The sequence below is a fragment of the Rhinolophus ferrumequinum genome, chromosome 27, assembly GCF_004115265.2.
Source record: "Rhinolophus ferrumequinum isolate MPI-CBG mRhiFer1 chromosome 27, mRhiFer1_v1.p, whole genome shotgun sequence".
In the NCBI taxonomy this organism is placed as follows: Eukaryota; Metazoa; Chordata; class Mammalia; order Chiroptera; family Rhinolophidae; genus Rhinolophus; species Rhinolophus ferrumequinum.
The window spans coordinates 9,765,552-9,780,005 of NC_046310.1; the positions used below are offsets into that span (position 1 = coordinate 9,765,552).

Consider the following 14,454-nt stretch of genomic DNA (forward strand, 5'->3'; position numbering starts at 1 on the left):
TTGAGAATCGATGTGAAGAACAGAGAGATGATGTATGTGAAGATGACTTAAAAATTCGTATCTCCAAGTCTTTTTGAACCGAGCCCAAAGTAAACAAGACTGAATATTTCGTCAAGTTACTTCAGTGAGGAGAGAAGGCTAAGTCCGGAGGCAGGTCCTAGATAGGTTCCCAGGCCAGATTAGCAAAGCCTTTGTCTATGTCATAATGATATTTGTCCAAATGCTTCTTCCTGGTGCCTCATGATGGAAAGGACTTCATACGTTATCTTGTCCAAACCTTTTCCTTTTCTAAAGAAATGGGAGTCTAGGTTATGTAGGTGACTTGCCCGAGCTTGAACTGCTCGGTGACAAATGAAAACTTGGAAGGCAGGCCTCTGCGTTTTACAGCTAGGCCTCTGTTTGCTCGTCTTACTGTGTTTCATTCCTGAAATGTAGCTACTCATTGGGGTTACGCCTCCGTAAATCTCCTTATTAAAGAGGCATTAGAAAAATTGCCTTCACTGCGGGGTAGGAAAATGAATCTGCTGCCAACAAGATCACATAATGCCTTCAGCTGAATAAAAGAGTTTCGGGGTTATCAATTATTTTAGACAATCTGTATTATCCAATTCCTCTTTAATTCCTATGAAAAATCGTGTGTTAGTGGAACGTGAAGTCTATTTATTTATAAATGCCTACATATGCTAGCCTTTAAATTGACAAATATGGCTCCCCTTCCTTCAGCTGTTTTCCCAACTCCCCTGTAGATTTTGGCACTCGGAGCTGACCACGTGCTTGGCCATGTGAGGGAAGCTTGCTCATGCTTGTCCCTTTGTCGGAGCTCTTTGGCCAGGCGACTTCATCTGGGCTGTGGCAACAGTAGCTGTAATGTGGGCAAGGCCCAGTTGCCAAGTAGAAACATAATTCCCCTCCCTGATACACAGAGGGAGTGTGTGAAGGCTGAGACCATGCTTGTTTTTCAAGGAGAGAGGAAGAATAACTGTCATGGTCACAAATATGTGGTTTGGACAGTTCCCCAAGAAGCCGGAGCCCGCTAATAAAGTACTCAGTGTTGCTGCGCTGAACAGATCTTCTGTCTTAGGCTGAAAAAATCGCAGTGAATCTCGAGGAAAAGGTCACTTACTGCTTGACTAACACATTAATGCCATCCTTGGAAATGTCTCTTTATCATCACTGGGGAACCTACACACTTCGATTGGTAAAAGTCACATTCCCCTTTGACAGAGAATGAATGGGGTTAAAGGTACAGGACTAATTATAGAACTTCCTGCTCATTGAGCTCTGGTACTGTTCCAACTCAGCCATTACCATTTACCACGTGGAAAGCTAAATGGAAGGCTGATTATTATTATTATTATTATTATTTCTATTGTTGTTTTAAGCAAAACATAAGGAAGTGAACAGTTAAGAATATAGATTGCTGTTCATGTCATTCCTAGTATGATTGTATTCGTGAAGCAATGATAAAATGAAAAGATTCTTTAATCTGTTTCTCTTTTAAATAAAAATCTAGGTGACATGAAATCGCCCTGAGAAGACCCTTAGCATAGAAAGATTTCACACTGAAGACAGGTGTCTTTCTCTCTTTCTCTGTACCTAAGGGTAGATTCAGGCTCTGATGGGAGTTTTAGTAAAAAAAATTATTCTGTTAAGACAACAATATGGAATGGTTCTTTAAAAAAATAATTGCTTTTTTTTTTTTTTTTGTCTTTTCCTATGTTGTCTTTTCTCTTCTGTGTCCTTTCAGGTTCTCAGCTTATATAATACCATAAATCCAGAAGCATCTGCTTCTCCTTGCTGCGTGTCCCAGGATTTAGAACCGCTAACCATTCTTTACTACATTGGCAAAACACCCAAGATTGAACAGCTTTCTAATATGATTGTAAAGTCTTGCAAATGCAGCTAAGATCCTTGGAAAGGTGGCAAGACGATAATCACGCGATGATGATGATGATGTGACACCAAAAATGACAATGTTTGTAACAAGAAACATAAGAGCCTTGCTTCATCAGTGTTAAAAAAAAAAAAAAATTGAAAAAGCGGTACTAGTTCAAACACTTTGGAAGTTTGTGTTCTGTTTGTTAAAACTGGCATCTGAAAAAAAACAAAAAAAAAAACACGTTGAAGGCTTTATTCTACATTTCGCCTACTCTGTAAGTGAAAGAGACAAGAAGCAAAACCTTTTTATTTTAAGAAAAAAATAAACACTGGAAGAATTTGTTAGTGTTAATTATGTGAAAGAAAAACAAAACAAAACAGGAAAATCCCGTTAAGTGGAGTTGCTGTACATACGTTTCTATGCCTTGCCTCACTTGATTTTTCTGTATTGCTATGCAATAGGCACCCTTCCCATTCTTACTCTTAGAGTTAACCACGAGTTATTTATTGTGTGTTACTATAAAATGAACATTTCATTGCCCTTGGAAAATAAAACAGGTGTATAAAGTGGAGACCAAATCCTTTGCCAGAAACTCATGGATGGTTTAAGGAACTTGAATTCAAACGAGCCAGAAAAAAAGAGGTCATATTAATGGGATGAAAACCCAAGTGAGTTATTATATGACCAAGCAAGTCTGCGTTAAGATAAAGACCCTGAAAACACATGCTATGTACCAACTGCCTAAGGAAGCTTCTTGTTAAGTTTCAAAACGGAAAAGCCTGTTAATAAAGGAAACTTTCAGTCAGAATAAGTCTGTAAGATTTTTTTTTTCTTTTTAATTGTACATGGTTCTTTGTCAATGTAGTCAACCAGTGAAATGTGGCAATGTTTTGATATGTACTGGTCAAACTTCAGACCTTAAAATATTGTGGTATAGTTATGCTATAGGTTTTTCCTTAGTTTCGCTATATGTAACCATGCCTATATTATTACAATACATGGGTATAGAAGCCAGTATAATTGGAAACACATCTGCAGATCTTTTTTTTTTTTTTTTTGCAAACTATTAAATCAAAACATTAACTACTTTATGTGTAATGTGTAAATTTTTACCATATTTTTAATGTTCTGTAATAATGTCAACTATGATTTAGATTGGACTTAAATTTGGGCTCTTTTTAATGATCACTAGGAATTGTGTGTTTCCTTTCGCTGGCCAGTACTTTTGAGTAAAGCCCCTAGATTTTTGACTTGCACTAAAAATACATGTTTTATAGTATTTGTTCCACCTGTGCGTCATGACTTGTCCCTTATTATGACATAAGCTACCTGAGCCCATGTGTCCTTTTTTTCTTTTACAAAAAGGATAGATTTGAGTTCAGTTGTCTTAATTCATCTTCTAAGCATCATTACTAATCAATTCAAACATTAAAAAGCTTCTATTTTAGGAAAATTGGGGAATATTATAGACACATAGATAATTGAGGTGAAATGTATTAGTTTTAGTAAGGGCTTAAGGATTTGACTGAAACTCAGAATTATTAGTGACTGAGTTAAGAAAGGTTTCTCTCACTTGGTTTAATCAGTATTTTTACAGGATACGATTGTTACTCAAAAGCAGACAGTTCATAGGAACCGCGTTTTTCTTTAATCAGGTTTTTAGTGTTCGGGGGAAAGGAAAGATTTACCTTTTATTTGATTTTTGGAGCGTAAGTCATTTAGTTTATTTCACTGAAGTTAAGGTTTCGATAGACGTTCTTTGAAGTTTGAAAAGGCACAAGCCAAACTCTCCTATGACCAAAAAATTCTTTTTTTTTTCTCTGAATGAGAGTTACTTAGATCTGAGGCTAGAAGGTCCATTGCTTCAAAAAATGATTTGCCCTATCACTGCCGAGGAGGTGACTTTATGTCAGGGTTTGTAGGCTGTTTCAGTTGGCAGTTTGTCAGTTGTCTCTTATTTAGCTTCAAGATAAAAATTCATAGGTCAAAGGTCAAACAATGGAATATTTGCAGTTCCCCCTAAAAAGAGCAGCACCGTGAGGTGTGAACCTCAGATGAAGTTGTTTAATATAACAAACTTATTTTTTCTGGAATTTCCTGATCATTCATTAAAGTGAGGAATTGGATTTGCAAGTTGGAAAACTGGAAAGGCAAAAGATGGAATGCCACAATAGCAAACAGCCCTTGTACTGGATATAACCCAATCCCAGATTTGAGTGTGTTGACTTTTTTGCTCTCCCACTTTTCTATTCATTCTAGTAAGTCTATGTAAATCACTTTATTTCTGCAGGTATGTTCCTCTCAGATAGAAATGACATTTGTTTTGTACTATTTTGTCTTTCCTCATGAATGCACTGATAATATTTTAAATGCTCTATTTTAAGATCTCTTGAATCTGTTTTTTTTTTTTTTCAGTTTGGGGTTCTATAAGGTCTTTATTTTCCATAAGTAAATATTGCCATGGGAGGGGAGGAAGGGGAGGGAAAGGAGGCTGGGGGAAATGTTAGGATGGGGGTGGGGGGTGCAGCAGCTTTTATGTGTTAAGCAGCAGTACAATTTTATGGTTGGCATGGTTTAAAAGATGGAGTATAAGAATAGCTGTTTTGTATTTTGATGACTGATTACGCTGTATTTTAACACGATGTATGTCTGTCTTGTGGTGCTCTAGTGGTAAATAAATTATTTCAATTCTACGTCGATGTGTTTTTCCTCTCGTGGCATCATCCTTGAGACTAGAGAACACCTCTGACACAGTGGCAGTGATCTCAAACTGGGAAATACGGCCATCTTTGTTAAGTTTGTGCTTTTTCTCACAAGGATACTCACTCCAGAAATGTCATGCTTTATAGCTCAAGAGCCGGGGTGTATCTGTCAAAAACGGAGGAAAGTCCTGTGCAGTCTTTTTAGTCTCTTGTTTATTGCTATTTGGTAATTGTTTGAGATTTAGTTTCCATCCAGCTTGACTGTCTACCAGAAAAAAATGCAGTGAGATGTTTGGACCATGCTTTGGCTTTCTGGTTCTATGTTCTGCCAACCCCAGGGCCAAAGAACTGGTCTAGACAGCATCCCCTGTAGCCCCATAACTTGGATAGTTGCTGAGCCAGCCAGATATAACAAGAGCCACGTGCTCTCTGGGGTTGGTCTTTGGGAGCTGCTACTCCTCTCTCTATTTCACCCATACCACTGCACCAAAAAAAAAAATCCTATTTCCACAAATTTCCTTGGCTGTTCCCTGTAAGACTAGATTTCGCACACGAGTTGCCAAACTCTTAATAAATGGGACTAATAAAAAAGTAGTTGTGGCTCCATCTGGTTGTCCTGATTTATCTAATGAAAGGAGGAGTTTGTGCCTGTTTTGTAAACATCACAGAGAAACAAACCGTTAACGCAAGTGTTTAGGTAGCACAGAAAATGGTTCCCTTTTCTACCATCTGTATTTTAGTGTTTATACTCCCGCTCGAAGATAGAGGAAGTGTTCCACTTTACAATAATTAGTTCACGCTTCTCTGCAGAGGGCCGGGACCCAGCCTGTCACCTCAGCCACCTCACCTTAGTGCTGAGAATAGGAGGCTGTCACAGGGTAATGAAAAGAGTCGCCTGACATCTGCGTCAGCTTTGGCAAATTGTCAGCTACTCTCAGCCTCCGTTTCTTTAGTCTTTAAAATGAGGATCAGAGGACCTGCTTTACAGGGTTTTGTGTGTTTGTTTTTGTGCCCTTGCTGTTAAGTGAATGGACATATGAAAAGGACTTTGCTCGGTGTTCGGCCTAGAGTTGATCAGTATATGATTGTCTTCACACGATTTCCCAGGCTGGTCTGTTTTTGGCTTCTTGGCAATCCTGTTTGCCATGAGCTTTTGGTATTCAGCCTGTGACCTGGGCCCCCCCTTCTCCATCTTGTTACTGAATGTGTAAATTCTCCAGACCCTAATCTCATCAAGCCATAAATTATCCCCGAGAATATTCTGTAACGCTATTTGTAAACCTGTTGGTGACATGACTGACCAGAAATTGTTTACAATAGTGGGGAAGTGTTCATGTTAAGCTTTGCTTAAGTCTACCAACTGAAATGCAAAGTAAAAGAGACAAGGTGGCTAGTTCTCTGTTAACCTAGCTAACCTCACATTTCACCCTGTGATGTAGGTGTTTGTTTTTTTTTAATGTATAGATCTCCATTTTACAAGAAGAGAGCAGACTCAGATTGGTTAGAATGCATGCCCAAGATCATTTCTATTTGTAAGAGGTGCATCTAGAACTTCCTTGTCCGACATACTAGCTCCCAGCCATACGTGGCCTTCAAGACATTGAAATATGGCCGAACTGAGGTATGTCCAGGTATGAAATACACACCAAGCTTTGAACACTTTCTACCAAAAAATGTAAAATATCTCATGAATCAGTTTATATTGGTTACACATCTAAATAAGACTATTTTGGACATATGGGATTAAATAAAGTATACGATTAAAATTATTTTCACCTTTGTCTTTTTACTTGTTTAATACAATTACCAGAAAATTTAAAATTATCTATGTGGCTCACGTATGTAAGGGAGGGTTTGTGCTGTTGTTGTTGTTTTTAAAGAATCAAAATTCCAAATACATAATTCGAGTCAGAGTCTTAGAAAAAGCCCATAAAAGCGAAAAGCTGAAACGTGTTAAGTTTCAAGAGCTTCTCTACAAAGCTGCCTCTGGGCTTTAAGCAAACGTGTGCCTGTGTTTGTAACAGACTGTTACGTTGTAGTTTTAGCAAAATCTAGTTCCCATCTCTTGATTGCTAATCGACTAAATCGGTTGTTCCTGGTCTCTATCCTCTGCTCATCTCTGCGACCACATCTGAGCCGAACAAAGGAAAATACGGTCCCAGTTTTGCTAACATTCCAGGTCAGAAGCAACAGAGCAAACGTTATTTTTATCCCTCTTTTGAAATATAACTAGACCCTATGAGATTGGAGAAATCGTTAATATGAATATCAGATATTGTATCCATAGATATGATTACCTGTATGTGAAATTGCAAATTAAAAATGGTAAATGAAAAGCCTTCCCTTTGCAATTTTTCCTGATTATGTCTTTATTTCCCTGAAATACTTTGTAGTTGGTGTGTTCATTTCAGCAAGTAATGGCTGTTTGGAGGAGAGCTGAGTGTGTTCCTGTAACGGGCCAGAGAACTAGTAAAAGGAACAGAATGTACTGAAGGAGACTGCTGTGTGCTCAAAACGAGGAAAATCATTCAGCGTAAGAGAACAGACATAATTAAACAGCGAGGCAAAAAAAAAAAAAAAAAATAGTGGTAAAGAAAAAGGCTTAACATAATTTTTAGCTTTTCCCCTCAAGTGGGATTCTCTCTCCTGTAGATGCCAACCCAACTAAAGGAACACAGAGGAGTTATTCTGGTGACATCATAAAGGTCTGGCCAGTCCTGGTGATGGCCACCTTCTCCTCAGGCCCAAATCTCCATTCAGAATCATATAGAAAGTTCCAAGTCTCAGGGTGTTGGGAGAAAAGAGGCTAAGAAATTACATAATCCAATACTGCTTGAAGGGCAAAGTCGTGCCATTTGGCTTGTCCTCCAAGAGGGGTGTAACACTAATTTCTTCACTTGAAACAAAATTAAATGAAACAGGACAAAAAACTGAGGAGACCTTGAAATCAAGGGGTGGTTGTTCATTTAGTGAAATATCAAATTTCACATCACCACGCGTGTACATCTTCTCCTTGCTCACATCCTGGTGTTCTAAGAAACAGTCAGTCCTACAAAGATGAACTAGAGAAGCTGGTGTGGTTGGCTAAAGGACCCCAGGGAGGTCTGGCTACCCCGTGAATGTGGCCTGCTTGTTATAAGCTCTGACAGTCAACAGTGAGGAATTATTCATAGGGACTTTCCCTAAGGAGATGGGTACACACACATGCGGGTATATAGCCATGCATTGCGTAATGACAGGGATATGCGCCGAGAAATGCATTGTGAGGTGATACCATCATAGATGCATTTACACAAACCTGGATCAGTACATGACACAGGGACACGCAGTGAGCAAATGCTGTTGGAAAATGGCACTCATAGATCTGATGCATGGTTGCCACAAACTTTTAATTTGTAAAAAAGAAACATGATATCTGTGAAGTGCAATAAAATGAGGTGTGTGTGTGTAATTTCTTAATTTCAGCATCCTTAGTGGTGTAGCACAGGAAACAATTCAAACCCAAAGGCAGTAAGATTGATTTTGGTTGGTTTACTCTCGAACAGGGGTCTGGAATAGTGACTGAATGTTTCAGGGCACCATGGAAGTGAAAGGGAGGAGAGGTCAGAAGGGAATGGGGAACATTGAGTGCCTACTTTTTGTGCATGGCACATTTAGTCAAGAGTTTGATGCCTGTATATAACGCCAAAGCAACTAAACAATGGAGTGAGAAAGTACAGAACCAATTGGTCAACGTGGCTTAAATTCAAGGAAAAGATTCAAAGGAGGAATCCCACTGCGCATTGTCTTTCCATAGGAGTCTTTGAAAGCCAACGGACTGGTTGCATAAATGATGTGACTGGAAGAAATGCCTCTTTGTCCTCTGTCTGCCCTGCTGTGCTGGGTTTTGGGAATTGCTCACGTCCTATCCCCAGGGGTCTTTCTCAGAACAGTGCGCCATCCCAATCCTGTTTCCTATTCTGGACCAGTCCTTACGTATCTTGTGTTCCCAGCACCTAGTACATAATTTCGCTCATGGCAACTTGACAAGTATTTGGTAAAGTGAAGAAAGACAAAGCATGGGATTATAGCCCCAACAATGACACTGACACACTGTCTGGGACCCAGAGACATAAATCCCTTACGTTCTCAGTGTCTCAATAAAACAAAAGCGTTGGGTTAGGGACCTATAATGTCTTTCGTAATTTTTTTTTTTTTCTGATTCATGTGTTGGCCTCACATATTTTTCCATGATTGTACCAGGGACCAGGCAGCAAGAAGCAGCTAATCATCAATTCATTTATTCAACAAATAATTACTGAGCACACCCTATAAACCAGATTTTGTTTTGGGTTTTAGGTTCTAGGTTCACAAAAGTGAACCAAACAGGCCAAATCTCTGCCCTCAGTAGATTATGTTGGAGGGAGGATTTCAGTCCAGTGAAAACCTGAAAGAGGATTCTGTAACAGCTCTGATACACAGAGGCTTGGTTTGCTGTCTCTGGGGGAGGCAGAATCAGCAGGTCACACTTTGGGGACGATTTTAGGGAGAGTGGAGAAGGAAGAGCCATTACTTCCCCAAATGCTCTCTCCATCAGAGGCTGTAAATGGACAAGGGCTTTCACTCCCCAATCAGAGATCAGTGAAGCTGGCACACAAATCCTTGTGGGGGGAGAACTCAACTCCGCCAGTTCACACAAAAGAACTGGTGGGGAAGAAAGGCTGAATAACGCTGTCTCTGTAGACTCAGTACTTGCTAACGGGGCTTCTGGTGCCCGTTCTACCACTTACACTCCTCCTTAACAGTCAGTAGTCACTATTAGGTTGGTGCGAAAGTAATTGCGATTTAAGAGGTTAAAAATAATTGCAAAAACTGCAATTACTTTTGCACCAATCTAATAGTTCTGCGCCCCGCCCCACTAGGAGCTCATAGCTTAGAGCAGGGGGGTCCAAACTTTTTTCAACGTTTTTTACCAAGGGCCATATGCGGTAAAATACACAAATAGCCGGGCCACTCACTCGAGGTGAAGTACGTATTGCCTCACCTGGTTTATTTAAGTAAACTAAATATATGTTTGGAATTTGCTGCGGGCCAATTAACAATGGATTGTGGGCCGCAGTTGGCCCGCGGGCCGCAGTTCGGACACCCCTGGCTTAGAGTGAAAGAAACAATAACCAAATTACCATCACCATCATCATCATCATCACCATCTTTGCTGCCAGCATTACCAGCTTTCTCCAAATCATCACTATAACTTACTCAGTGTGTGTATCTCGATTTGCATCCCACCGCTCACGTGTTCTGTTTAGACCACTGATTCTGAATCGGGAGCGATTTTGCCTGCTGTGGGACATGTGACAAGATCTGGAGACATTTCTGGTTGTAACCACTCAGGAAGTGCTACTGTGTCAAGTGGATAGAGGTCAGGGACGTTGTTATCATGCTGATAAAGAATGATCTGTCCTAAAATGTCAATATTGGTGAGACTGAGAAACTCCAATCTAGACCAAAACTTCTAAGTTTGGCGGGTACCAAGTATTTCACGAGACAGTGAAGAATTATGGACACATTTGTGGAAATAAAGTATGACTAACTGACGAGTTTCTGAAATAACCCTCTAGTCACACAGAAGCAGAAGTGAGCATATTTCCACAAGCATTTACTTCAACCTGAGGGTCTCTTAAAGCAAATGCTGCATTAGTTTGTGTCTGTTCTAAGGCAGAAGTCTTAGGTCTCTGAGGGAAAGTAGGCTTCCATGTTTTACATTCTGGGTTCATCTTTATGTATTTTTCTCACAGTCTTTAAGGAAATTGGTTGTGGGACCTGTGTTTGACAACTAGGGAAAGGGAAGTGTATTGTCATCTTTATGAGGAAGAAAATGTATTGGAGGACATAAAGCTGTCCTCCTCTGGGACGGGATATTGCTTAAACCCTTAGAAAAGGCTACGTCTGGACTCAATTGATGCTGTTCTGAAAAGACAAACAGGTCTGCCAGCCTTTTATCCGGTCCCTCCAGCACATTCTTTACAGATCAACAAGAGGATCTTTCTCAAGCAAGGCTCCCATGTCAGCCCCTGCTTAAAAGCCACCAATACGTTCCCATTGTATAGACAGTCAATGTTAATCCTTAGCTTAATTTTAAGGCTGTGCACGCAGATATGAAAAAAGGAATTTTACCTTTCTATAACTGAATCCACTTAACTTATGAGCCTCTCATTTCATTTGGGTAGCAGAACTATTAAGCCAAGGTAAGTATGTCACCTCCCTCTAAAAGCTGTCTCTTTTGGCTAACTACTCAGCTCAGTCATTTTCGATTTGCTCTGCCCATGCCTCCTCGTTCCCTGTTCTCTGAGTAGCAGGTGGGTCCCAGGGAGAGGCCTCCTTATCTTCTGGGACCTACAGGAGGCACATATTTGGTCTGGGGGGCTGTCCTCTTTTCATTGTTCTCTGGGGTATACCATACCCCCATCAGATCGTAGAGGTGGCCTTTTACATCAGATAGGGTCCAAACAGGAAAGTAAAAACCACTAGCATTTGAAATAGGAATTTGATATACGAAACTGATTATCCAGGTGATGAGAGAGCAGAGGAACCAAACAGGGGACTTTAAGGCACTCTAAAGATTGGCAACAACTGAAGCTAGCACCACCCTTAAGGCAGAGTGTTAACAGGGACTGGTGTTAAAGTGAACCTGTCTGTGGGGCGCTGCACCTTGAAGCTGTGTCAAAACCCAGGCCACGTGGAGAGACCATGTTTAAGCGTTCCGGCCAACAGCCTCAGCCGAAATCCTAGCTGACTGTCAATATCAACTCTCAAGCACGTGAGTGTGGGGAGCCTTCAGACGGCTCTAGGCCCAGCGTTGACTTTCTGCACAAATAACTTCTGCACAAATAACTTCAAGAACTGCTTGGCTCAGTTCAATTAATACCCCAAACCACACAAGGTAATAATAAAAATTTTAAAAATAATTATTGCTATCGTAAGCCACCAAATTTGGGGAGATTGATTACATAACGAAAGCTAGAATAATGACTACGTTTGCCTTTGTAATTAAGAAGTTAGCTGCATGACATATGAGTTACTAATGAAACTAAGAGCCCTTGCAAATAAAAAAATTTAATTAGATCATCTGCACGGACCCTTTCACTCAAAAATAATCTTTCTTTTGTGAGTACAGTCATTCATTAACTTCTTATATTACCAGGAACCACTCAGCTCCGTCAGTTTTCTACTTGCTCCACCCAATATAACTTGCTGGCGATTCAGAGATGAGAAATCCACCATCTCTGGCCACAAGGTTCTCACAGTCTTCTAAGATACACATATAAATAAATATCAGATACAAGCTGACAGTCGAGAACAATTAATTCATCAAATATTGACTGAGCACCTACCATGTGAAAGGCACTCTACAGGTATTGGGGATACAGTGGTGCTGGGAAGAAGGACACATGGAAATGACACTAATATGTCGTACTAATACATGCATGAGCTGCTCTGGAAGTGTATCGAGGTTCTTAGTAACAACAGAAAATGATTCTGGCAAAATTATTAGGTTGAACCATATGAAATTGTTTCTTTTGTAGGTCAAAGTGATTGACTATCAATTATTTTGTATGAGGCTCACAAAGGCTCCCAAAGGGATCCAGGGTGACAGGCTTGGGGATTAGCATGGATGAAGGAAGCCATGGAGGGCCGTGAGGCAGGAGGGGGCATCCAGCTCCTAGTGCAGAAATAGCCAGTAGAGATGCTACTGAGCCAGCCACCAACCACTGTGGCTGCAGGAGTTAAGAGGATGGCCTCCTAATGTTTCCTCCGTCTGTGCCTCCCTCATTCTGGTTGGAAAGTTCAGAAGAGAGCATCCAATTGGCTGGGCTTAGGCCATGTGCCAATTCCTTTGCTACAGTAGAATATGCGATTTTAGAGGAAGAATGCACTTCCCTTGGCTCTGTGGTGGGAGTAGCAGTAGCAAGTACTCCTCCCAGCTAGACTGCTTACACTTGGGAAACATAGTTACACAGGAGAAAAGTTAGGTTTCCTACGAAGGTAGGTGGTGGCCGGGCCACCAAATATTGACTAGCTTATGTATTAGTTTACTAGGGTGGCTATAACAAAGCACCACAAACTCAGTGGCTGACAACATAAATTTATTGTCTCATAGTTCTGGAAGCTAGAATTACAAAATGAAGGTGTGGGCAGGATTGGTTTCTTCTGATGGTTGTGAAGGAAGGATCTATTCTGGGCCTCCCTCCCTGGGTTATAGATGCCATCTTCTCCCTGAGTCTCTCATTAATCTCTGCCCTCTATGCATGTCTACTTCTGAGTCCAAATTTCCCCTTTTGACACATACCACCATCGCATTGATTAGGGTCCTCTCTAATGACTTCATTTGTACTTAATGACTTCTGTAAAGACCCTACATCTGAATAAATTCGTGTTCTGAGGTCCTGGGAGTTAAGATCCCACCTTATTTTTCTGGGGGAACATAGTTCAACCCATAGCAATTTAACTCAGAAGTACAGAGCATAATGACTAATTATTCCTGGGGAAGTTCAAGGAATGATAAACTATACATAAAATAAACTTTACCATTCTGCTAATGGCGAGATATTTTGGCCAAAAATAAGAGAAAGATTTGGGCCAGTTAGACCAAACTCTGTTGTCCAGTCTCCTTGGTAAGACATTTTGAGAAGTGTGCAGTTGTAGGATGGAGCAGAGCTCTCACACTCCCATATGGATGGGCCTTCTACCTCTCCTCAGTGGTCCCAAGGCAGGGTACACTACTGAGTCACCTCAGGAGAACTTTTTCTTTTTTTTCTTTTTTTAATATCATTCATATATTTATTTATACACAGTGGTGAACAACTAGTGATTCAAAAATAGTGATTCATAAAACAAAACAATATAACTTAAGATATTCCTATTGAACATTACAGTTATATATGAATATAGTCTGTCATTCCTGATAATTTACATGTGGCAGTCAGATTCAAAAAGTGAGCTTCAGCTTCCATTTGAGCAGTGTTTTTTATAGTGATTGTTAATTTGGCAGGATCTACTTTTTTGTGGGATTTTTTTTTTTAATTTATTGGGGTGACAATTGTTAGTAAAATTACATAGATTTCAGGCGTACAATTCTGTATCACATCATCTATAAATCCCATTGTGTGTTCACCACCCAGAGTCAGTTCTCCTTCCATCACCATATATTTGATCCCCCTTACCCTCATCTCCCACCCCCTTACCCTCTGGTAACCACTAAATTACGTTCCCCAGATTAATTTTCAAAACCCCGTGGCCATCTTGTGGTTACTGATTGTTTTCTAATCCCCTCACCTTCCCCCTTACCCCCCCCCCACCCATCTATCAACCCTCAGTTTTTCCTCTTTGTAGGAGAACTTTTTCAAATTAGATTCCTATGTCCACCCCAGACCTACTAAATACTGTCATTTTTGGAGCTGGGAAGGGGATTTTATAGGCAAAAAAATTCTTCCAGATAAATCTGATGCACTCCAATGCCAGCACTTGTCAATTACTGTCTAAACAAAAGGATATAAATTTATGAGCAAATGTTCACAAAAATAAGACCATTCTGATGAGAGATGTTAGACTCACACTCACATCTCCAGGGACCTTGACTGTCTTGGCTTCCCTCTCTCCTAGGAGATGCTTGTATATCTGTCTAGATCTCCAAAAGCAATGCCATCTGTCTCTGAAAAAAAGAAGCATCTTTATCTCTGTTCTATTGCCTGGTGAGGGTAGGGTTGGGTCTCTCGGGAAAATGTCAAAAATCCAACATAAATTGTTTAGAAGACCACAGTTTGTCATTTCTCCAAACAGATCCCAGGACAAAAAGGAGAATTGTTTCTTCACATGACGATGGCTGCAGGAGGT

At 40.3% G+C, this 14,454-nt stretch overlaps 1 protein-coding gene across 3 annotated transcripts in view; it reads left to right on the plus strand.

Annotated features, from left to right (window-relative positions):
- The window catches only part of TGFB2 (transforming growth factor beta 2), a 77,298-nt gene extending 72,959 nt beyond the window's left edge, over nucleotides 1-4,339 (plus strand). For 2 of the 3 annotated variants that reach the window (XM_033099564.1, XM_033099565.1), the window contains one exon: nucleotides 1,748-4,339. In XM_033099564.1, the coding sequence (XP_032955455.1) occupies nucleotides 1,748-1,906 (159 nt within the window). In that variant the 3' untranslated portion in view covers nucleotides 1,907-4,339. The remainder of the gene's footprint in view (nucleotides 1-1,747) is intronic. The other variant, XM_033099566.1, reaches the window with a different exon arrangement.
- Nucleotides 4,340-14,454: the final 10,115 nt, after the last annotated feature.